The 26056-nt window shown below is 42.8% G+C and overlaps 1 protein-coding gene across 4 annotated transcripts in view; it reads right to left on the reverse strand.

Annotated features, from left to right (window-relative positions):
* samd11 (sterile alpha motif domain containing 11) overlaps nt 1-26056 on the reverse strand; it is a 63232-nt gene that overhangs the window by 24490 nt on the left and 12686 nt on the right. For all 4 annotated transcript variants that reach the window (XM_041059847.1, XM_041059846.1, XM_041059848.1 and 1 more), the window contains exons 3-6: nt 25009-25184; nt 16357-16466; nt 7915-8007; nt 4215-4379 (exon numbers count right to left, since the gene is read on the reverse strand). In XM_041059847.1, coding sequence (XP_040915781.1) covers nt 4215-4379; nt 7915-8007; nt 16357-16466; nt 25009-25184 — 544 coding nt within the window. The remainder of the gene's footprint in view (nt 1-4214; nt 4380-7914; nt 8008-16356; nt 16467-25008; nt 25185-26056) is intronic.

Consider the following 26056-nt stretch of genomic DNA (forward strand, 5'->3'; position numbering starts at 1 on the left):
CCAAAAACATTGGATATTACACTTCCCATAATGCATCTCAGTAGGGTCTTTGTCTAGACCCTCCCTGCCTGGTAAACGCCACGTCTTTCAAACTCCATGAACCCAGTTTATAACAGAGTTACTTTGGGTTAAAAATTGATGTCACTTGAGTAGTTTAGTCCTTAGGCCTCGTCCAGACATGGTATTAACTTGCTTCTTGGGTGATCTGATCACAAGTGGACAGCTCCAAGTACAGGTGTGAATATACCCAAGATGTACTGCAGACACATTTGAGATTCATTCACTCAGACCACACTTGGAGGTGGTCTATTCTGCATATCTTTTAGTGAGTGTGACTGCAAATGTAACCTGAGCCAAACTGAAGGTGTAAGCATAAGCTGGCTTTGACTATAACGTCTGAAAATTTCAAAAAAGCATATAGAGTTCATCAAACGTCTTGTGATTGGATCATTCAAGATGCATGCTAATGCTAGGTCTGAGCTGGGCCTAAGATATAGCGCCTTTTAAACTGGCTGTCTCTGGATTTTTCCAGAGCCACAGAGGAGTTTAAACAACTGTTTCCACAGGCTGAACTCATAAGTGCAAAGCATAAATCAAATTTTAAATTTCCATTTTAAAAAGGGAAATGCTGTTTAATGTCTTCTTTCCACCGCTTGGTAGGTAACTCTGGTGGAGAATAGTAAATAATGTTTATTTTGTTTAGATTTTTGCCTAAAATTAGTCAAAGATATTTAGTCAAAAAACATATGAGGCTTAAAAACCAAAGCTGTGAGTCTATGGTAGCTACATCCCTGACTTTGATATGTTAAATAGGTGGAGTGCTTCTTTAAACCCAGACAATACAAGCTGTGTAACACTATAGAAATTCTAAATTTGTTTTGATAATTTCTGTTATTTCATCCATTTCTCTTCTTATTCCATTCTCTTTTTATCCAGTGCATGTTTTTTAAAGCTTCACTTCAACACAGGTTCCATATTTTGCTCTCTCTCTCCCCCCTCTCTCTAATTCTCTTTCATCATGTGAACTGAGAGGAGCAGGGTCACCTGGGGCTCTTCCCTGTGTGTGTGTGTGTGTGTGTGTGTGTGTGTGTGTGTGTGTGTGTGTGTGTGTGTGTGTGTGTGTGTGTGTGTGTGTGTGTGTCTGTGTGAGTGTGTGTGTGTGTGCGCAGAGTAGGTACTCAGATTCTGAATTTCCCCCTCTAAAACTCTTCGTGTTGCAGGTGCTGGAACACAAGGGGAGAGTCCCTCTGACTGCAAATTAGAGTCCTAATTGACGACGCACAAGCATACACACAGACACACATCTCTTCCTTTGCAAGAGTTATTTTTGGGAGGTCCCAGTTTACCACTCGGACCCATCCCGCTTATCCCTTCTTTGTGCCATCCCATTTTTCTCCCTGCCATCATTCCTGGAGTTGGGCCTAAATCCCCTCGGTTAAGCTGGGTTTTCCTCGGCGTGAGAATGCAGAGGAGCGCTGCGCTGATACAACTTGGCCGGCCTCGTGATGGATTTGGTGGACTGGCAGGTACACAAAAGCCGACATCCATCTGCTAAAGCGTACCATACACCAGAAAATTAAGTATCTTTTCAGGAAGAGGTATTCGCCCAGTATGATAGGCTTAGCCAGCAGTAAATTTGTGGCGTGTTTGTCACACTGAATACGTCTGACTGTCTATAATTTGACCAATCACATGGTGGAGTTTTCCAGCTCTTTTGGGATGATAATAGAGAGATGTTGTGTACAGCTTCATGTTTCAAATCAGACTAAACTGCAGGAGACAAAACAGAAGAACGCCCCTTCCACCCCACCCCACCCTTCACTTTCATCTGGATCTCTGCCCCCACTTTTCTTTTTCTTTTCTCTCTCCTTTCATCATATGAAGAGGGAGGGAAAGCCCTCCTGGCCATTCCTACAACCCCGCAACCCTTCCACCTCCACCTCCAATTTCAGCCCCTCCTCCCCTTCCCAACTCTTCTTTTGCCCATCAGGTCCAGAGAGAGCCTCTCAAACAACACCTTGCACCTACACTTTCACACACACACACACATATCCACACAGAGTTCCTCCTCACCCCCGCCTCTTTCACGCACACACACTTTCATTTTCTGTGCCCTACACTTCAAACACATGAAAGGATGCTCTGCGGGGACCAAGGCTAAAGGGAGAGTTGGAGGTGGGGGTAAGGAAAGGAGGAGGAGGAGAAGGGGAGGGGGTACAAAAGCAGTGCTTGAGAGGGAGATGTATAGGAGAAATGATGGTGGTGATGGGGGCCCAGTGGGATGGGAGAAGGGGGTCACAGGGGCCCCACTGGAGACCAGGTCAATGTCAAGGGGCTCTCGCTGAAGTGATTCTCATCAGCCTCTCAAGAGACAAAACAGCTGTTCCTCTGTCCCACCTCCTAGACTGTTTGTTGCTAGAGTGTCAGTTTCTGAACAAGCTCCAACTGTTAATTGGAGAATCAGAGGATTTAGAGGCAATGTTATAATAAGTTTTCTACATGTACTTGTCAGTGGGTAGATGGAGGAAGTTACGTGTGGCAGAAAAGGAATATTAGAAGCACCAAAGGCTCGGCTGTCAGGGAGCGTTCACAAAGCCTGTGATGCCCATGGCTCATCATCCGCTTAGAGGATCTGACACGCACAAACACAACAGTGGGTGCAAACGCACATCTCGCTAGAAGGAAATCTTACCATGAAGTTGTGTTTTAAATGGTAGTTGTATTTAAGTGTGTGACCTGAGCATCATTAATATACCGTAAACTTGTATCTATGCCTTCTTTTTTTTTCTTGATTCCTTGCTCTGGAAGAAGTTATTTATTCAGTCTTCCCTCGTCTCTGTTCCTCCCTCATTTCCTTTGACCATTTCTCTCCTCAGATTTTTTTTTTTTTACTCCTATTCCTGGTGTCTCTTTACCTCTGCCTCTTTTTCTTCCTCACATAGAAAGCTTTTAAGTGCAGCTTGGAAGAAGAATGCACAAGTGCAGAATAAAGGACAGTGTGGAAACTATCAAACGATTTGGAATGTGGAAGTGAAGAAAGGGAGCGAGTATGTCTGTATTGCGCCAGAGCGTCTGCCTCATACCAGAAAGCTTCTGGGAAAGGAAGCCAGCGATCAGACTGCACCCTGGGCCATAAAATCCCCACAATGCACTGCATCTTGCCTCTAACTCCTCTAAGACACGGGGAAAAGGCAATTAAAGCGTTTATAGGCTTCGCCCCCTAGATTTGCAGCCAGCAATTAAAAATCATTACTAATCAAATAAAAATAAAAGTAGCTCAAACTACAATTCAGCCAGGGCATCGATTGGATTTATGCTACTGTGAAAAGAGCTCATAAAGAGTGGTAGGACTTTATGTTACATTCTTTACAAAAATATGAGAAAAAGGTTAACATTTAATGGCAGGCAGAGTGAAATGAATGTAAAGCCAACTTATAAAACCCAAACAAGGCAAGTTTTCTCATTTTCTTTTTTCCCTATCAAACTACAATTCTCTCAAGCTAAAACCAGTAAATTTTATGTGTGTGTAGAAATTGAGAAAAACTGGGACACACTGGTGGTTTCCAGAGCACTGGGAGATTTAGAGCCCTGGCAGGCAGCCAATGAGAGCTTCTGGATCAATCGTGGCGTTGATGCATGCGAAGGCTTGTGGGTGTTGTTAACAACGGAGAGCCATGGTGGTCAGAAATCACCCTGAGTGACACTTTGACACTGGGTGGGCAAGCACCACAAATAGAAATGTCAGCCATGGCTGGGGTTTTACAATGGCAGCAGTGTGGCACACCTTAACATGGCACCCTGAGCACAGTGCTACACTCTGAGGTTACAAAGTAGCACGGCATCTCGGTGACTTGGTGACAGGTGATGGAAAAGATGTTTTTTTATAGAAGCTGGTGAAGTGCTTCCAAAGGAAACTCTTTTAGTTTGAAGTAAATCTCAAGTTACTTCAAACTAACTCTCAAGTTACTTCAAAACAAAGAAAAAAAAAACAACTAAAGGAAAAGTACCTCTAGATCTTTCATGAGTCAATGCTTAGTGGTAGAGGAAGAAATAGTATTCGGAATTTTAAAAAAAACCAACTGTGCACTGAGGTATGTATGGTGTAACAAGATGAATCTGAGTGCACTGCAGATATTTGAAAAACAATATAATGACAGTGAGGATGGTGAGGACAATGACACACACACACACAAATACAGAGCCTGTGGACTGACCGTGGCTGGGCAGACCCATGCTGCTTGCCAGCTGGTAGAGGCGTTGCTGCTGCTCCTCATAGGATCCTTGCTCGTTGAGCGCTGACATCATGCGCCTGTATTGCTCCTCAGGGCTCATGTGGCCGTGGCTGCCGCCTGCCTCCACTACTGGACTCTGGGAGTTTTCTGAAGTGAAGAGGGAGACACTTATATTATGCCCAGTCAGTGACCGTCAATACGCATCCAACGCATCAGTAGATAAATGTGAACTTGAAATTCCAGGCTCTGAAACTCTATTAAGCTATTAACTTCATGCTGTACACCAAACTATCTTTTCAGCATATGATTAAATAATTACTTTGTGTATTCATCCGAGTCCACATTCATCCCTAAGTCAGTCATGATTGTGAGGAATTTGCCTCAAGCATATACTCCAATTTACTACGCCGCTTCAAACCACTTGTGTCTCCAAATAGCAGCCAGAGGTCACAGAATCAGAAAATTTGTAGCTCAAAACACAAAAACACAGGACGTCACTAGACTGAACACAGAGCGCTTGTGTTTAGCAAACTGGCAAAGTATACCATCAGTTTACCCCAAAGAAAAGACTGAAATCTAACAGAGTCAAGGTTCAGAACAAAGAATTAGAAATTAATATACACCTTCCAACATGCACATTTTGGATGATCACTGGACTTGCTGATGTATAGCCTTCCTCAAATATCAGCCAGAAGACATGCTTGAACGCATATCACTCATTAAGAAGTCGGCACTGATGGACTGGAAGCCTCTTTGGATGACGGTATACACATGCAGGCATGCATTGTTAATGCTCTGAGCTTGACCCTAGCATGAACTCACTATTTCTCTGACAGAAAGTGCAGCAGTATCCACGCTGACAGTGGGATCGGGTGAAAAGTTATAAGTAGGATTGTTTTGCAATACTGTATTTTGACTGTATCTAATGCAGACAACACAATACCCCCAAAAGAATGTATATATTTGTGTGTGTGTAGTGCTGCTGTGGAGTGTTTAAGGTGTTGTGAAGATGATGTGGTGTATGATATCTATCTAGCTGTCAGTCTCCACACTTAATCTCTCTCTGACCTCCCTCCTCTCTCTCTCTCTCTGTCAATAGTAACATGATCTAAGGTGAGGGTGGTGGGGGATGTGGGGAGGTGGTTAGGGAGTTAGAGGAGGGAGAAAGAGGAGGAGGAGGAGGAGGGGAGGAGGAGGGAGAAGCAGAGGAAAAGCAGGGGTTATTTTTACCACCCTCCATCTTATTGAAACCTGAGCCTGGCCCCGGGCAGGCGAGCAGGAGTGGCGCTGAGGAGCGGAGGTGGGGTGGAGGTGGTGGGGGAGGAAGCGAACACGCAAGCATCTCTGTCTCCACCGCCAAGCTCCAGCTAATCCACCCAAGGTCCTTGAGTGTATGTGTGTGTGTGTTTGCGTGTGCACGCAACTAGTCTGTGCCTGTCTAAAGTTTTTTCGCTCTCTAAACACAGCAGGGGGTGCCGACTTTGCAACTGAAAGAAAAACAGACATCATTTACACAGCGGCATCCAATCTCTTCTGCTCCATCCATACGCTACCCTCTCAGTCTCTCTCTCTCAATCTATTTCTCCACCTGCATTAGTCATTAAGGGATGGTTTCTGTCGCCAAACTTGGAGGCAAGAAGATGTAACACGCATAGGTAACACCCACAGGAACACACATACAGGTGCAGAGTCAGGATTTGGGTGTGGACAGAGCTCAGGGTTAAGACGCAGGATCAGCAGTGTTTTGAAATGGCTTAAATACACTTCTCTGGACAGCAGGTTTGACACACACTTACACACACACACACACACACACACACAAGTCTCTGTCTCCCTTATGCAAATGTGCAGCAAAGGAAGAATATATATAAAGCATACAGAGAGGCTGTTTCCTTTAAAACCCAAGCATCTAAACACAAAGACTCTGAGAGGCACAACAACACAAAGTGAGAATAAAAACACACAAGCCCCATTTGAGTTAAAAGGAAGCCAAGTCTGAGTACACAAACAGACATGCACACAGATAAACACACACTCACACACACACACATACACTCTTGACACAAAAACACATCCACAAAAATCCATGCATCATTCAGAAGCTGGGTTGTGTCTAAGTAAGGCTATAATGGCCAGGAATGAGTGCTTCTCTCCACGGTGAAAGAGGAAGAGGCTGCAGGCTGTCAGTCAAAGGTCACCCAGAGGGCAAAGGTCAACACAGGGTTCATGCTGAGCTCTACATAACTCAATCTGACCTCTAAATGCACTTTTACAAATACACTCACCTATTTTATTTTTTATTTTTTACATGCACCATGATAAAACTATAATTTTACTAATATTTTAAATGATCAGAGATATTTGAGTCATGAATGTGTGTGCTGCTGATGTCCGGCTTACACGTGGCTTTGGAGAGTGTGTGTGTGTCGTGTGTCTATAGAGATGAGTCTAGATGTGCAGTGAGCTGCCCTTGGTTTTGCCTGCTGTATAATGCATCAGTCAGGATGTCTTTCTCAGGAGCCCAGAGGGACAGGCCCGGTGGCCATGCCGGCTCCACACCAGGGCGCCCGGTTTCACACCACACTAGGGAAATATGAATAATAGAGGATGCCGACCGGATTCCAGCACTTCAGAGGGGCATCATCTTGCCAAGGTGTGCCTTGTCAAGTCAGAAAGTGCAGTAGTATCCATGCTAACAGTGGCATGGGGTGAAAGGTTAGAGGTAGGGTTGTTTTGCACTACTTTTGGCAGTTTCTAATGCAGACAGCAAAAAAATCCCAGGCTTGTCAATGTCGATCATGGAGAGCTAATTAAAAGGTAATGCTGAAATGTGAATGCAGCGAATCAACAGCAAGACCGACCATTTCATACCTAAACAGCATATTATCTAATATATTCTATTATTTATATGTTAAATAACAGTATTTGCAGTAGAGGAAAGTAGACATGACAGCCATCCATACTCTGCTTTTCTGTTAAAGGGTGAGTTCACCCAAATCACTGTTTTCATTGGGACTACATCTGAGGTAAAAAAAAAAAAAAAAAAAAGTCCCAATGTAAGCTGTTCAAACAGAGGTCTGTAGAATGACCTTAGTTATCCAGACAGTGTACATGGAAAGAAAAGTTGTAATTTCATAATATTTTGAGCTACACCAATACTTCTTCTGTGGTGCTCAAAACATCCATCTTATTGGGGCCGCAGCAGAACCTCAAGGACAAAACTCAGCATATAAAACTACAACCACCCTCATGATTCCAGACCATTTGTGGTTAGTGAGCAAATATTATGTTTTGGTAATTTGGGTGCTGACTATTTACTGGTTTCCCCTTAGTGTGTGTACGCATATACAACTACAACAGTGTAAGAGAGAGGAATGGGTTAACAGAGAGATGACATGGAAGTGTGTTTTCACATGCTTGAGGAAAGTGACTGTGTGTTGCTGTATGTGTGTGTGTGTCTATATGTGTTTATACTCCTGCCATAACACTAACCCTAACACCCTGATCACCAGCAGGTAAATCAATACTCCCTCATTTCTCCCTCTGCACTTTCACTTTCACTTTAACACTCATGCAGTCACGCTGTCTTCTCTCCGAATATTTTCAGCCATTCGCACTCACAGAATGCATGTCCAAGCACATCTGTAACGTCACACCGCACAAATACACTGCACAGTCTTACCTTTGGGGGATACGCTACGCGACTTCTTGCTGTCAGAGGGACACTCACTGCTGCTGTTGGGAGAGAAGCTTCTTCTCTTGCCTAGAAGGGCATCTGTAAACACACAAAGAGAGAAAGAGCCGTCAGTGAAAAAGACCAAAGTAAAGGTTTGATATTGCCGCTCTGCTCTGTGTCTACCTGTATACATGGCGGCTGCTTTAGAAATGCAGAGTTAGAAGAGAGAGAGAGGGAAAAGGAGCCAAAGAGGGAAAAAAAGTGATAGGTGGAGAGAAACAGAGAAACGGAGCGAGTGAAGCAAGCCGCGGGCGTCTGGAGATGAGCCTGTTGGGGGCCTGCACCGCCGTGGATGACAGATCTGCCCAGCTCATTCACGTGTGTGTGTGTGTGTGTTTGTCTAGTTGAGGGAGGGAGGGAGGGGGTGCTCTGTCTCTCTGCGTCTCCTCCAATGTCTCTTTCCAACAATCTGTCCTCAAGTGTTATCACTGTTCTTCCTCTCTCTCTTTTCTTTTCTCCTTTTCCAGATGTTGGCACAAAACCTTCTGACTGAAAGTGCATTAGAGCCTGTCGGCTGCTTGAGAAATTCCTCTCAGCCTACGTTCTGTCTATATCATGTGTTAATTTTTAGATTTTGTACCCTCACACCAGTGACCCACTCCCAACCTTGTTGCGGTCCTCACCTCACAAACGCACTTCTGAGCTTCTTTTCTGCTTCCTTCTCTCTCCTCTCCTGTGGGCATGAACCTTCCTCCCATCAGGAGTTCACTCTCGCCTCCCATTAACACAATCCCTGCCTTCCACCTCCTCCTCTGCCTTTTCCTCCTTGTTCTCCAGCACCTCCTCCCCTGCCACCAAAGAGGAGCATCTAGTGTACAATTACAGCACCCCTTATTGCCTCCTCCTCCTCCTCCCCCCTCATCCTGCTCTTCCTTCCCGCCCCGTCGCCTCCCGTCCACCCCCCTCAAACACACCTCAAATCAATACAGGCCTAATCAGAGAGGGAGGGGATCCAGAGCACACCGCACGCAGTGCCGGCAGGAAGGAAAAAGCCGTTTGTCATTGCTCTCTCTCTCTGTTTTTCTTTCTTTCTCTATTTCTATCTCATGCACCTCTGCTTTTTCTCTCACTCTTTTTCTTCCTCCACACAGACAGCCAAGCCACAGCAGCAACTGCTTCCCCTCTTTCTCTTTTTTCTCTCTTTCTCTCTCTCACTTCCCTGTGCGTATTTTTAGGGATTGGGGGGGGTGGGTTATTTTCCTCCCTCAAGGAGAATGGTTCCTCTCTCCCTATGTCTCTCTTTTTCAACAAAGCAATTTTTCATCATTTGCACAGCATGTGTAAATAGTATGGAGAAACAATGAACAGGGGGTAAAAAAAAAGAACATAATTTCGTAGCAATACCCAAGCAAACAACATTTGGTGATTTCTGTCATGCGTCTACTCCTGATATTGTGGTTACCGTAGCGACAGGAGGGCAGTCATCAACCGAAGGACTGAGGACTGAAGCTGGAGTGAAGTCTGACCTTTAACCCTTTAACCCCTCACCCAAACTTATGTCCTTTCTTCTCTTATAACAAGACACAGATAGACAGGGAGGGGAAAGAGACAGACAGGGATTCAGACAGGACTCTTGAGGATTTTGTTGGGCTGCCGAAGGAGCCCTGGTGTTGATGAGAGGGTGAGTGAGCAAATGAGAAAGGGAGAGAGGGGGAGAGGGAGGAGGTTCACTAATGATCCAGTGTTTGATGTTGCCTCTCAGGTCCTGAGGAAATCCACTCCCTATACCTCCCTAAAGAGACAGTGGGAGCTGGGGGGGGTGCTAATGGACAAGTGCACACACATACACGGACACGCTGAATGCCTTTCATAATTTCTACTTTTTCTGTTATCTCCTGTATGATCTCTCATTCTGTTTTTCTTCTCATTTGTAAAACATGTTCTTTCATTGGTCAAAGAAAACAAACCAACAAACAACAAAACACCAAAGCTCTCCATCTATCCTATTAGTAGAATATTAACAAAGAGGGAGAGAGAGACAACCCCCATTAGTTAAACCCCTTCTTCTGCCAAGCACACACACACTCACATGCAGTGCACACATGCTTACACCCACACCCAGAGCCTCTTGTGATCAAACACGCACACACTTGAGTCGTCTCTTGAGCCGACCTCACTCAAGACACTCTGTCTCCTGAGCAAGTGCCCGAGGGCCAGAGATTTGAGGGCGGAAAGCTTTTAAAGCCAATTAAATGGGGCTTCTTAGAGCACCGGCGCTCCCTTTTAATGCCAAACCCTGAGCTCTGCTAGCGTCTATGCTAACCCTTTTACTCCCACTAACACCGCTCCAGAGTCAAGCTTGCTACCCTGAGCCCTTCCATATCAACTGCTTGTTAATATTGCTGAGGAATTAGTGGTTATGGAGTCAGGAGTTTTATTTTATCTTCAAGCCTGTGATTTTAACTGTCAAAAGAGTGCAATAATTAAGCACAAATAGCAGTCAGTGCTATGATATAGCCTTCTGTTTTTGCAATTCCTGGTTTACAGACAGTCTAGGCTAACTTTTTAGTAAGAAGCACATCACATTCTAGCCTCTGCCTTAGTTCCTCCTTGCTAGTTAACCTCCTGCTTATCTGCTGTTCCTCCCACCGAGAGAAAAGAGGGATGACAATGGAGGGACAGATAGAAAAAGAGGAAACAGCAGGACCTAAACCACTTCTCTTTCATGTGACACCACCAGGGCGAACCATGAGGCAGGGGAGCATTCCTCTTTCTCTGTAACTCTCTGATTTCCTCTCCTCCCTCAAACTTTAGTCCTCCTCCTCTCCTCTCTCCATCCCATGGAGCATGGTGACAGCTCAGACAGCCAGACTCCTTAATTCCTCTCTTACTCCGTTAATCTGTCATCTTTATCAGGCTGGGGAGGAGGGGGGGCTATGCGAAGAAGGGGGAGGGGTGACAGGCGGGGACGTGGGGTGAGCCGCCAGCCGCAGCCCCCCGATCAATCTCCACATTACAGCTGACAGAATGGTGCTAATAACTTATTGATCACCCCTCCGTGCGCCGGGGCCTCCGCCGGCCCTGAAAGCCCTGCCATTGATTGGCTTACGGGCCGATGCAGCTGGGAGAGGGAGGAGAGGATGGGGGTGGGCGATGGAGATGGGGAAAGAGGCGCTTCTACTCCCACTGAGGGGAGGATGCGCCAACATGTGCAAATGTACACACACAGTAACACTGCTCCCGTTTGTCTTGTCTTCTCAAAAGGAAGAGAGGAATTAAGAGAACAACACTAAAGAACAAGAGAACGTGTAAAGTGAAGTAAAGTGAAATTCTCTGACATTGTCATATAAATGTCCCTTTTGCAATGCAGTATAGTTATGTAACACAATAAAAACTGAACCTACAGGCTGCTCATGCAAGCTTTTGTTTTTGTTGTTCTAAATGCCTTCTGTCGGGTACAGTCAGTCCTTCCTGTAACTAGAATTACCGCCTCGCGGTTGTTTGCTTCCGCCACAGTCAAGTTGCTGTTTACATCTGTGTCTGTCCAGACTCATAAAAAAAAAAAATATATATATATATATATATATATATATATATATATATATATATATATATATATATATACCAAAAACTTTGAAGGAATTTAATTAAAGGTATTAATTGTACATTTTGGTGAAACATAAGTTAACACTATATTGACATGTATAATTCCAGTGAAAAACATGCTTTTTCCATTTTGCCGATTAATTATTTGGATGCCTTTTGCTTGCACTGCTTTTGTTGTTCTTGCTCTGTTGTATGTCTGCTGTATTACTGTGAAAGTTCATTGAGAGAAACAAAAAGCAGAGTCAAATTCTTTGTCTGTGTTCACATGATTGGCCAATAAACCTGATTCTGACATAATACAAAGTTGTAGCTATGAGAGTAACCAATGCTTCAAATACGGATGCTGCTGCAAAGAAGCTACAAATTCTAAAATGTGGCTGCTTCACACACGTCTTCAAGCTGGCAACAAAGAAGATCTGTAAAGTCACCACAGTTTCAAGGTGGGCACCCAAGATTAGTGTCACCAATTCACCAAATGTGAAATACTGTCACAATCTGCTCTTCTGTATGGCGTTGAATAACGGCCCATGTTTTTGCAGAACATTACGATGTCACAGTGAAGCTGACCTTTGACCTTTTGGATATAAAATGTCATCACTTCATCATTTTGTCCTATTAGACATTTGTGTGAAATTTAGTCATAATTAACAAATGAATTCTTGAGGCCAAAAAAAGGATTTGTGAGGCCCTTGACTTTTGACCTTGGCCTTTAACCTTTGACCACCAAATTCTAATCACTTCATCCTTGAATCCAAGTGAACATTTGTTCCCTCCAGACGGTCTTGAGATATAGCATTCACAAAAATGGGACAGACAGACTGATGGACAATCCAAAAACATAATGCCTCCGGCTACAGCTGTCGCCAGTGCACAGGCATAAAAATCGTCTGGTGCACAGGTGGTGATGCAGAGGAAATGATGTTTTCCATCAGCAGTAAGAGTGGTTTGTTTAGAATAAGACCTGGGCTGTGACAGCCACTGTTATGATAGTTACTTGAAGTTGTCAATAACTAATTACTTTGTCTTCATTGTAATGGGATTAAATCATTCTCTGATAAAAAAGGTAACACAACACAATTTTCTTCTGAGTTTGTGTCTAAAATCTTTTACAGGTCTATCAAAACGGGAACCTCGATGGACACAAAATAAACCTCTCAGTGCATTATCAAACAGGTGTCTCTGGCCTGAGCATAACTGAGTACCTCACAGTGACATATTTTTTCTTATAAAATTAATAATAAGAAAATAATAAAAAAAAATATACCTTCTTTTTTAAGGACCTGGTGTCATCTGCTGTTCTTGAATGTAATGTTTTCTTTGTCAGATCTTTCCATGTCTGTCATCCCAACCTTCATCTGTCTTCTTCCGCTTACATTGGCTGTTGCTAAGCAACTGTTCATGCCAGAATGTGCATATTAATATTCTTATCGAAACAATGCTCATGTCACAGGTTATTAAAAGCTATTAAAGTTTTAAAATCATCATCAAAGAATTCAAACTGAAATTTTCTGTATACCCAGTCTACATATACTGTAACACATTTTCACAACATTTTCATCACTTCGCTAAATTACATCAGAACTAGAAATGTAACAGCTCTATGTTATGTTACTGTGATGAGAGGGAAATCTGATTCAGCTTAAGTGTAGCTTAGTGATGAAGTATTCTAAACACCAGGGATGAATTAGTTTCACCAGAAAAAAGAACATATCAAATCAAATGAAAATTTGAGGATGAAAGAGGAAGGAAAAAGTACAGCTGACACTTCTCGATTATTATATTATCAGCTGACACTTTTTTTTTAACTGACCTTTGTGAAATGAAATAAAGAAAAAAACAAAACTGAACCAAAATCAAACAAAACAAAAACACCAAGACTAACACCAAAAACGGTACAGATGTGAAAATCACCCAAAACTTTCTGAATTGAAACTTCTGTTTATTTACCCTGAGAGGCAGGGGGGGAAACCATTTATTTTCTATATTTACACAACTATTTATTGTTTGTCACCTGTGATTTCTTGACAGGAGCGTTTTACGCATATATGTCTTTATGCATTATAATCCTGAGAGGCCATTTTGTTATGGCATTTAATTACATCGGTGTTAACCAGTGTGATGTTTTAAAATATTTACAACCCACATTTCCCTTTATGCTTATGTATGACAGAGCTAATCTCATCAGAAATCCTGGAGTGTTTACCTTTGTTTAGAATTGCCTTTCTATGCTAATCATGTAATAACTGGCTGGTAATACTTTAAAAGCAATCCTCACTCACAGTCGCTTTGAAAAAAATGGTCTTGCACAAACACGCTAGGCTGCAGATTCACACGCAAGCAAACATCTAAAACCAGGCATTTAAAACGACACACGAAAAGGTGCACATGCACAAACACATACATACAAACACACACACACACACACAAATGTGCTCAAGCCCCAAACCACTGCTACAACCCTCAACCACACACACACCGACAGGCTGTAACTGCCTCTGGGAGTCTGAGTGCAGGGAGCAGAGGAGAGAGAGTGTGGCAGTCCAAAAACACCTTATCTGCCTGTTTGAGTCTCCGGTCTGACCGCAGAGCCACGGTTTACAGTCTCCACAGGCAGCCAGACTCTCAGCGTCGGCGCCCCTGCTCTCCCCCTCCCTCTCCCCCTCCATCCCTCCTCCCTCCCCTCCACCTCTCACAGAGCCTCCGTATAGCCAGCGGCTGGAGAGTGAGAGAGCGAATGATGGAGGAAGGGAGGGATGGAGAGGAGAAGGAGGGAGGCAGCCCTCCTGTCTATCCCTCAGATTTAATTAACGGCCCACTCCGGCGCTGAGACGACCCGGCAAGCCTGCTTCCCTTTCCTCCTGACCCACACACACACAAACATACGGAGCCGTCCGCCGCCATAGCTGCCGCCTGCCCTCCCCTGATACCACCACCGCACTCATTCATCTCTCTTTCCTCTGTCTCTCTCTTTCCAAATGTTTCTTCCATCACTGCATCTCGGCTGCAGACTTTTCTTCTCATTCCTCTCTCTGTTCTTTAATTCCTCCCTTTCCTTACTCCATGTCTCTCAGATTCTTTCTTTCTACAGTTCATTGGTAGACATTAAACACTTTTGGAGGATAAGTCAAATAGGAGGGTAGATGGGCAGAACAGAACACAATATAATAGACACCAAGCTGCATTTACCATCTCATCCATCTTCAAGTCAAAAAATCCACTGCCCTAAAACTTCATAGACATTACACCCACCTATGTATTTGGACGCAAATTTGAACGTGTGTTGATTTTGTGTGGGCAAGCATCTGTATAACTATGCGCTACTTGTGTGTAATTGTGTGTTTGTGAATGTGTGTGCGTCTAATTTCACTGGCAGACAGAATTAGAGCCGGTGGCTGATCGGATTGGACTTGTTTACAGACACAGAGCGAGCCGCTTAGGCAGCCTGTTAAATCTCCCTTTAATGCTCAAACGGACAGATTTTAGGGTCCGGGACCCCCTATGGTGTAGGCCACACTGTGTTCAGTCCCTCCACCATCACCACCCCCCGCCTACCGCCATTCCCGCTTGTCTTTCTCCATTAAGACAACTACTCAGGGCTCTGATTTCTCCATTAAGTTTAGCAGCTGATTAGGCTGGTATTTTGGCGGAAATCCGTCCCAAACTAGGGTCTAAGAAACTGGCTGGGGTGCCTGTTGAGCAGTCTAATACCATACACCTTCCACCCACACTGCCTTCTATCACGGGCGCCGTATGGACAATTAATCTGGCAGACAGGAGATGAGCACACAGAGAGAGGGTATGGAGGTGTTGGGTCTGGGCTGATTATGCCACTTGCTGTGCCTCTGGCTAATGGGATAAGAAGGGACAGGGTCGAACCCTGGGCAACAGTGGAGCAAAGGTACGGTCTTCACTGATAAAAAGCCTTTTCAATAAATATGTAAATGTAAATGTATTTGTTTAAAAGTGTGGATTTGATAATCAAGTTGTCAATACAGCTGATTCGTTTTCATAGTCAGCATTTCAGACATACATTTCCCCAATAGGCAAAAGTTAGCCTAGACATTAGAAAAAAAAATATTATTTTAGTTGTTTTTAATGTGCAATAATATGATAAAGTGAAAAGGTTGCTTGGGTGGCTGTGAAGCTTTGCCAGTGTTACAGTAAATCTTACCTTGTTGGGAGGCAATAAACTACACAAACACATGTGTGAATAGGTAAATAGGTACAACTATGCCAGTGTGGCAGGAACATCCAGTGCAGTACAGCTGATTGCCGAATGATGACATCCACAGTGGCTGTTTCACAACCATATGTCTTTGACAGCTGCACAATATCCTTGTACAAGCTACTTGACAAATAGCTGTGATTAAATGTTGTCTATGTTCTGTCTGTAAGCTGTGAGAAAAGCTCTTAGCTTAGCATACGCACACCATGGTTCCTCTGCTCACATGAAAATGGATTAATGGCAAACAAAGCTATTTATTCAGAGGTAATTTAAAACAGGGGGTTTAACAAAAATCCTGGAGAGCGACAGAGAATGTGGGAAGAACATTAAGTAATCAACTTGAGAGCGACCATCAGGAATGAGTAATAAGCTTATGTTAAATTCCTCCAATCACACAAATTAGGGTAAATTAAATGGGTAATGGAACGTTTACATATGTTACAGGAGATGAAAAGGCAGATGTATTCTCAGTTTGGACGCAAAGAAAGAGAGCAAGAGACAGAACGAAAAAAGGAAGGGGAAAGACATCCTACACTTTGCATCCTACACACACACACACACACACACATACTGACAATCCTTTAAACACACACACACAGCATCACTGTGGGTCCTACCTGTGTGTCCAGTACTGGTGTTGTGGTCAGAAGCTGACTGGCTCTCGGGCATGCCGTGCTGTCTGGTGTGGTGCAGATTGGAGATGATTGTAGAGAGGTCACTGTCACGACTGTAACACACACACACACACACACACACACACACACACACACACACACACACACACACACAAAGAGGAAAGAGAGGATAAACTCATTTAAAAGCAGCCCCCAAAAACAAACTTAATTCCACAACGCAATCTAAACCAGTATGTGATAATTTTACACAGTTTCACACGCTACTTACCACAGAAATCCTCCATCCAGACAGACCTGTCCTCTCTGAAATGCATACCTCCACTCAGACTCAGCAAGTGGCTCTCCCGTAAACTGGCTCTTAGCTCTGAGGTGTGTAATGCACTCTGACAGACTACCGCAACCAGCAGTTTTGGGCCTCATCCCTACTCATCTTCCACACTAAGATGTATTAACGAACATATTCACAACTCGTAAGTAGTTTAGCAGCTTAAAACCTGATTATGGCTCTTTTTAAACTGTGGTCGACAACAGCTGTTTTACAGAAATAAGGTAATTGAATAAGGTGAAAAGACAGATGACGAATATTTAAGATAAAATAAAATTAATCGAGCCTTGAACAGGTCTTACTTACTTATTAGGAGTGTAATACTATTAAGACAAGACAATTAATCTGTGGTATATGACATTGTCAGTTGAAAAAAATGGTCCTCGTTTCTATTGTCATGCCTAAACATCAGCACAAGGTCCTTCACAACAAACCGCTCACAAGAGTCTCTCATAGTCCCTGTCCTGCCCTTCAGCATCCAAAGGAGGAGAAGGAGGAGGGTTTACAGATTATGCCTAGATCTGGTTGGAGCCACTCTGTCCTTCCAAATGCCCCACCCGCCGCCTATCTAACCTCCCCACACCAGTGCACCCACACAACTGTGTCATGGAGGTATTTCATTTGCAATCTGATTATCATCCTGATCGCATTAAACAGCATAATGATGGGAAATAGGCGCTTAGCGTTTGAGGGGAGTATAGCAGCCGTGCAGTACAAGTGTAGTCACAGTATAATGGCAAACAGCTTGTGTGGTAGGAGAGATAAAGGGTTGAATTTTTTTTTTTTTAGTCCTACAGTCTACATATCATTTACTGCTAAATGACTGTGACATACATGATACATGGGAGTGTGTTCCAAAGCCCAGAAGAACAGGAAAATTCTTGTAAACTGTCACTTTGTCCACAAAATAAGCCCAAAAACATGCAGCATTTAGGCATGTCAGTTTGACAGTATCAGCATCCTCTAGTGTCAGCAGAAATCTCCTTTATGGGCTTAACTGGCAACTTTATTGAAAGCAGAATCGTCTATGAAGGGGGTCTGGTATGACACGGCAAGCACAGTTTATGGGACAAGAGCGGTGAATGGTTCTTAGCTGCCACCACTATGACGAGGCCACACTGTTTGCGGCTGCTGGATTTGGGTTTTTACAGTCCCATGATTACAGGCTCCCGCTGTAATGTCAGGCTGTCGGTCGCCAAGCTGTTTTCCACACGCTAACAGAAAAGATGAAGGGGAGCGTAGAGGGACTAATGCTGGCCATGCTGGCTTCACCAGTCACCTTTCAGTCACAGGGCACCAATGACTCAGAAAACGGTCTCAGACAAAACAGTCCCTACCGGTTGCTAAGCAAGGAGATGCTTGATTGGACTGTGACTGCAACTTTTTAGACTAATGATAGACTTCTTTTTTAGAGTGTAACTTGCTAAAATTAGTAGCTATCTGTGTCTGAGAGCCCAATGGTTTTCTTCAAAAAGAAAATGAGATGCAGGGAAGGGTGTTTTTTTTTTTTTTGATTGTGCTTAAAGTCATATAATAATGTATCTGCGTCACCCAGTGGCTCCAGCAAAACACACATCACACACACACTGCAGTTACACACTCCACTGTGAGAAACTGCAGCCAAATCCATCAGTCAGCTAGCTGCGTTATAACACCACCCTCTGTCCATCATTTAAAGTGATCATGATAATGCTATCCTGAACTTCTCAGAGAGGTGATGGGGTTATTATCCTGTGGCAAAGTGGCCGCTCTAAGCCATGAATGGCAAGGACATTGTTAGTGGGGTAATTAGTGCACTTTTCCTGAGCTGTCCCGCCTCGGCTTGGGCTAATGAGGGCCTAGTCCTATCCCCACCCACCTCTGCCCTCCCTCAACCCCCTCCCCTCCTCTCTTTCTGTGGGTGGAGGCAAGGTCATACTCAAGCCCTGGAAGATGGAAAGGGGGGTGGGGATGGTGTTTAAAACCCAGTCACCTGAGTCAGCGCTCCCTAAGGAGCTCCTAAGGCCAGTGATAGCTGGGGAGGACGAGGGCCTCGGAGAGGATGGTGTGGGGTTATATTGTGGCTGCTGGGCCTGACAGCTAAGAAGGACATGAGCTGCCTTCTTATCACCCAGGTGCACACCGGAGACAATCATCTCATCCTCAGCTCATCCCCGAACTGGTCAATACTGCCCGTTCATCCCCAGCCACAGGACAGACACATTGACCCAGACAGTGGGATAACTAATATGTGTTAATGCTCAAACTCTGTTATGGATACTACTGGTGTCCAACATTACTACAATGATATCACAATCTCTGTATAAAGTAATTAAATTTCTACTGGGGCTGTCTATCATTTGATCATTTTTTAAATCAGTGCCAGTACAATATCTAAATTGCCAGTTTACCTAAATTGTATTCAATTTAGGTAAACTGTATTTTCTTTTCACTTTCAGGTCAGGAAATATCTGATCCAAGAGTAAGAAAACAAGCCCAAAAAAGTATTCAATGCCAAGTTTTGATACTCTAAACTTTCTGACAATCAAAACTCACATTTCAGGCAACATCCAACCCTAATTTCTACTGCTGTTTTCTTTCAGTGCTTCTTGTCTATGCATTTTAAATACACCTTTCATATCACTGGTCATAGTTCCTGCTATGACTCAATATTACAATATGCTGCAAAGTTTTTTTCCATTCTCACAGTAGCTGGAATCATACATGCCAATAAGAATTTTAATAAAAACACCAGAAAAATTACCAGTATTTGTATAAAAGCTGATTAATCTGCAAGATCACTTGCCAAAGGCTCTTTCTGTTGTTCGGAAAGGCTGTACTCCCCTCCACCATTACTATTCAAAATGGTCCAAACAACATGAAAAGACTCTTCTTCTGGCAAAGGGAGTCAACTCAGTATAAATGCCCAGCAGTGGCCCGCTGCGGCATTGGCACGTGGAGCTGAGGTGGCTGGGCTGGAGGTCACAGTGTGAGCTGGAAGAAGCTGGCAGCTCAGGCACCCTGACGCCGTGTCTCACACCACCACTGGGGAAGTGCTGACAGACAGACAGCAGGGATGTGAAGGTGGAGGATTGCAGGAGGAGAAAGAGCAAGAGAGCAAGAGAGACAGAGGAGAGAGAGAGAGAGAGACAGAGAGACAGGTCGCTGTGTAACATCTGGTGCTCAAAGGTTTACTGCGTATACCCTCCACTGCTCTCAAGACAACAGCCTGGACACACAACCCACTCCAACCTGCACAGGTGGCCACAAAGCAACATTCAAATACTACCAGGCAATATGTAATATTCAGCAACCACAGCGTAATAAGATATAACTTGTTTATTTAGGAAATACCTATACTTTAGGAGAGATAAAGTTTAAAGCAGGAACATAGATCTGTTCCGTTTACATTTTATGTTTTGTCTGACTCCTGTGAGCAGTGGAAATACAATTGTCATGCTGCTCACAGTTGGATCGAAAGGCAACCTGCAACTGGGAACCCTGCAAGCAGAGGGGGTAATGAATAAATACAGAAATAGATACATAAATAAGTAAGAGTAGCCCGGTTTCACTTGGGCTTCTCTTCTCCCTGTTGTTCTTCTGCTGTACAGGCTGACATGAGGTCGATAAGGCAGCCAAGGAAGGAAAGAGAAGCATAATGGAAATAGAATATACGGTAAGTCCGCCATGTTGCATTTAGATTCTCCCGTACTGAGCCATGCACATGTTGCTGGTTTTATTGGTATATTGGTATTTGTACTCTGGCTTACACTTTACAAGCTATTATCTTTCTTGTTTTTCTAAGTCCAAAAGAAAGTCTTCAACATATTTAAGAAACGTTTGGATTGAAAAAGGAAATTATCTGTTGTGTTTACAGTATGTGATGTAATCCCTTTGAGCTTTCTAAGAACACCACTACTGTACTGTGGATACTGTAAAGCTCTTATCTTCAGCTGCATTCAACATACTATAACAAGAAATGATGAACAGTAAGTGTTGTGTTCTTTACACGTGGGAATGATTCACGATTCAAGCCGACAACGAATCTGAGACTAAACTGCTGGAACATTGCTGACCATCTTTTTGTTAAATCCCATGTTTTGACAAGGAGTTACTAGACAAAACACTGCTCTATGTGTAAACTGTGGACATCTTGTTGCTAGCCAACGCCCAATCAAATATTAAATTGCTGCGACTCTGTTGCCATGGTAAACACGCGTAAACAAGGCCAAAAATTTTTGAAGCAGAAAGCTCCTCTAGAAAGCTATAAAACCTCCAAGCTCACTAATTAGTGCTTTAGGGGAGAGCCATTTCCAGTAATTTCACACTGTCCATGACCCCTTACTGGCATAAGGCAATGACACAGTTGTTCAATAAAGCCAGAGGACAAAATGTCAAATGCAATAGACATACAGTAGCTAACGCAATCGCATCAGTGTCTTTCTCTCTCTGTGGTTATTGCACAGATTGAGTAAAGCATCCCCATTAACAAATATGAGCCAATGCTGCTCCACGAAAAGATCTGTTTTCATACAGAGAGAGGGGCTATAAAGGGGAACTGAGAAAACACTGTGATAGTAAGAAATAATTATTTGATTCTTCTAAATGTTTATGAATCTGTTTGCTTCTAATTTCATGAAGCATCCCCTCAGCAACATGAACCTGCTTCAATGTTTCGCAGGAGTAAAAAAATAAAGAAAGAAAGAAAAAACAACTAAATACAACAGTTGAAACTATGACAAGGTCTATCAAAATCACACCCACCGCAACCTCAACTATAACTTTGTTGCTGAAGACAAAAATCCAAAGCCAAATCCAAGGAGATGTTCTGTTGAATTCAATATATTGCTTGTTTCAATCAGCTTTTCTCCCTCCTGAGTGGATGAGCGCAGGACAATAAGGCTCTTAGAAAGAGACCCAGTGACAGCCTCTGACAGTCAGACTACACTAAATGTAAACTTAATAGCCCAGTATGGTTTATGCTTTGTTGGTCTATGGTAAAGGTCTGCAGACCTTAAAACAGCCCCCCATCTCTCTACTTAATCTACTAAGTCTGCAATAATACATACAATAAATATTTCTTCCCTTTTGTAAATGAAAGCATTTGTATACGTAAGTGATCAGGTAGAAAATGGCCGCATGCAGGAATAAAAAAACTGAGACAGTGCCTTTGTTTGTTTTGGTGAAGGTTAATAACGGGTATGGTTGATTTTTTTTTCCCCCTCTACAGGGCACAGGCTGAAAGGCAGACGTCAGCGGGCGGGTGTAACTTATAAAATCCACAGTGGTTGTCGGATAATTACCCAGACTCTCAGTCAGCACTTTTCAATCAAAGCCTTGTTATCTACAGCCAACTGAAACAAACACTAAAGGTAGGCTTTGTTTTGCCCTTGAGTAAGACACTAAAATCCCAAGTTACCGCCATCAAATATTCCTGCCTGAGATGAAATCCATAAATCAGAGTTAACGAATCCAAGTCACATACAAGCAATCTGCAGCGCTGATACCAAGGCAATAGCAAGGTGATAACAAAACTAGATTTTGTTTCCACCTTTCAGTTCCTGTGTGTTTCAACAGGAGCCACACTAGACTTTGGTTTTGATACCTCAAGGAGCTTCCGTACACACCTTATTGTGATAATGATTACGTGGTTGGCTCTGTGGCTTGGCTGCACTTCAGCTCTATGAAGCACCAAGTAAACTAACTGTCTGTAAAGCCGGCAACTATTAAAATTAATCTGGTTAAAACAAGGTGGGCCGGTTTATAATGATCCTGAGAAGACATCCTGAGAGAACAATGAGCTACGGAGACAACACCTGTTCACAGTGACACACAGATCCCCTTAATACACAACAGTTGGCAACCTGAATTAGACAATCGACTCTTTAAAGTCAGGCAAAGTGACAGTATGTATGTTAAACTATGCACTGAAAAACCAGAGTGGAGCAGAAACTCTGATGTGTCTACTGATGTCACTTGAAGTTAATCTGCTGCACGAGGCATTATGTTAGCATAAGAAAATTTAGATAAATAATTCAAACACACTGCTTCAATGTGCCGATGCAGATTAAAGTGAAGTTACAGTGGGCAGGTTGCAGCAACCAAGTGGGTGTGACACGACGGTGCTGCCGCCAGCCCCGATGATGTGTGGATGAGACAGCACAGATACACTCACACATGTATACAGAGGCCTTGTATTTTTCACATCCATTGGCCAAATCCAATTTGTTAAGACCCTTCTACGACTCACTTACGAAGCTGCGGTCAATGGAAATCACATTTCCGTGATTGGACATCCCATTATCCCGTTCGTCCAGACCCGCATTGGGGGATAAAGCAGGGCTGAGATGGATGCCCACGACAGACCGGAGCTGCGGCTCCAGCGAGTCCGCCGCCTTTCAAAGGGTAAAAGCCTGACATATTAGTCATAAGTGTTCTTTAAATTCATTATCATCTTAACACGCCAGCGGCACAAGTGTCAGGGGGAGGGGAAGCCCTCTCAAATGAGGTTAGTGGATCCATTTTAAGCTTCACAAGTTGCTGTGCTGTCCACCGTGTCACACGCAAGTCTCAAGACATGAAAAACATTCCCTTCTATAATGAGGTTGCACAAGCTGCTTATAATGCAGCTGGGGGACTTTCTGAGGTTAATCAATGAACAACTTCTGCATTATATCTGTCCATAGCCTGTCTGATTTCTGAATCATACAAATCTGTTTATGTGCATACCGAGTAATCACAAATCCATGTGATGTTTATTCCACATTAAAAATGTCTTAATTTCTGTAATTTCACATGGATCAAAGTAGGTATTGTAAAGAGAGCAAATTAAAAAAAATATATATAATCCCATTTTATTTAGTTAAAGTTCCTAACAAAGCAGAGTGTATGCCATCAGTGAGAGGCAGTGCTCCTCAGAGCCCATTTAATTCATCTTAATGAAGCGACCTCACTGTGACCCTGCATGTGTGCATTTGCATGGAGAAAGATGAACAAGCTTATTCGTTTGAATCCAAATCAAATCCACATTTTTATGACAAATCCAATCTAATGCGTATACAACTTCTGTGCACTCCTCTGCATCTATTATTGCGGAATATTTCAGTTTTGACAATTAGTCAAACAGCCATTTACATATTCACACTAAAATATGTTTTATTTTAAAACTAAAACAAACAAACAAAAAACACTGACATTTCTTAAAACATTTAAGCTGTATTCTTAACAAATACCCCTTGTGGTATTTTTATTCTGGTTTGATGCCATTTAGTTTCCAAAAATAACAAGGAAATATTGAATCAAAACATTCCTGTCAAGTATTTTGCTGATTCTCTTCTTGATTTGATGTAAATAACAACAAGTGTGAAAGATGAGGAACCAGAGACTGTTTATAGATACATGGACTCTGAGCTTTTACTATCGCTCCTCAGATGTTTTTGAGGAGCATGTGCTGCTTCTTATTATTAATCTTAGGCTGTCTCTCTGAGTCTGTTTGTCTTTTTCACTAATTTCATACCCGCAGCAATATCTTTTAAATTTGTTAATTGAGCGGCAAGATGAACATAGATTCTAAAGCTAGTTATTTATTTGAGCCATTTCAGACATAAACACTTGTAAATTTTTATTCTAAACACTCTACGATCAAACTGCTCAGAATGGGATAAAGCAGACAGTGGTGACTCAGGTGACTCGTCTTTCAAAATCAAGTCAAGACAGATACTCTGAGACTTGGCAGCAGCAAGAAATCGCAAACCAACAAACCAATTTACACTTTCAAAGCTCCGCACACATCTTTCCATTAGACGTCCCAAAGCAAAAGCCATAAGTATATTTTTGAAAGGCGGTTCTTTGTCTGTTCATCTAAAAATGAGCATTTAGCACCTCAAAATTATCCTAAAATCACTTTTGATGAAAATACTACACGCACGTCTCAGGTGCCATTAAAAGAATCAAAAATAAAAACCTTTATCCATCTGCTTTTAGATGGGATTGGAAGAGAAGCAAACAAAACAGTGGACTTATTACTGTTAATTATTTTTTTTAACAAAAGTGACACCTCAGAGGATAGCATGGCTGAGTACAATGTATGCATTTTCAGCCGCACTAAAAGCCCATGCAATTATGACAACATGCATCAATGTCCACTGAACACAAACAGAAAGAGGAAAGAAAATGTGAGAAGTTAAAAAAAAAAGAAGAAAAAAGTAAAAAGTCTGGGATATTAACTGCTATATGGCATAAGAATGACATGAGACCCAAATGACAAACATGGTTGCACCGTCCTTCAGACTACACTGAAGACCATAGAAGTCGTACAATAGGAGCCTCACCTCTTTCTCATGATACTGTAATGCAAGTCGTCCTCTTGCTTGATGTGGGCATGATCCCCACTGGCCCGCTCGCTACCTTCACTGTCGTCACTGCTGAAGATGGAGGCCAGCTCCTTCTTGGGCACGCGGTTGGGGGGAAGGGGGATGGTGCGTTTCTCAGCCAAGCGCCCACGGTTCTGCACAACACGGCACAAAGAAAAGAAGACATTTTAGCAACAGGACTCACTAGTCCCACACACTAAAATACTAAATATGACAGTACAACCCCAGAAACCTCAGCTTTTAATTTTTTTTTGTTTTGTTAACTTGGCCATTTGAACATCTTTTTTAAATTGTGACTTGAGTTGAGCTCCACTGCAAAGGTATTTTGGTTTTCTTGTGCAGACTGACTGACTGGCAAATTTGTGTTGCTTATTAACACCTGCTAAAAGAATACATTAAATCAGTAACTCCCAACCAGGGGTACTCGCACTTCTGCGGTTGCCAGGGGGCACATGGAAGAACTGCAAAGTAGGTCAATTACTTTCAAAACATAAATTGCAATTTGATTAAAGATATATATTTCCACATATTGAGTCAGCTGTAACACCTGAACACCATGAGTTGAGATTAAAAATGTATGGAAACTAGTTAACAAGCAAGAAGAGCAGTCAAACCACTTAGCTAAAAGTAACGGATGAATGATTGAAATAGTCAAAAGCAGCAGTTGGCTAATGGCTGTGAGAAAAATATCCTAACAATATCAATTTTATATAATTAATAGTGTTAAATAATCAAGATTCAAATACACATTTATAACATGGCAGGCGGTGTCACTGCAGAGGTACTAGAGATCATCAGACAGGGCCGTGGGAGGACATCAGACAAAAATGGTTTGGAACCACTTAAGTAAATCATTTAACACAAAATATTGTTTTAAAATATTCTCATCAAAACCTAAAATAGTTCACAAATCTTTCAACAAAAACTGGTTCAACAGCCACGATAGAAATGTCAGTGTCGCTGGCACCCATGTTAGGTTAACTGGGTATTGTCTGCAGTAGTCAAG

The sequence above is a fragment of the Toxotes jaculatrix genome, chromosome 2 (genome assembly GCF_017976425.1).
Source record: "Toxotes jaculatrix isolate fToxJac2 chromosome 2, fToxJac2.pri, whole genome shotgun sequence".
Classification (NCBI taxonomy): domain Eukaryota; kingdom Metazoa; phylum Chordata; class Actinopteri; family Toxotidae; genus Toxotes; species Toxotes jaculatrix.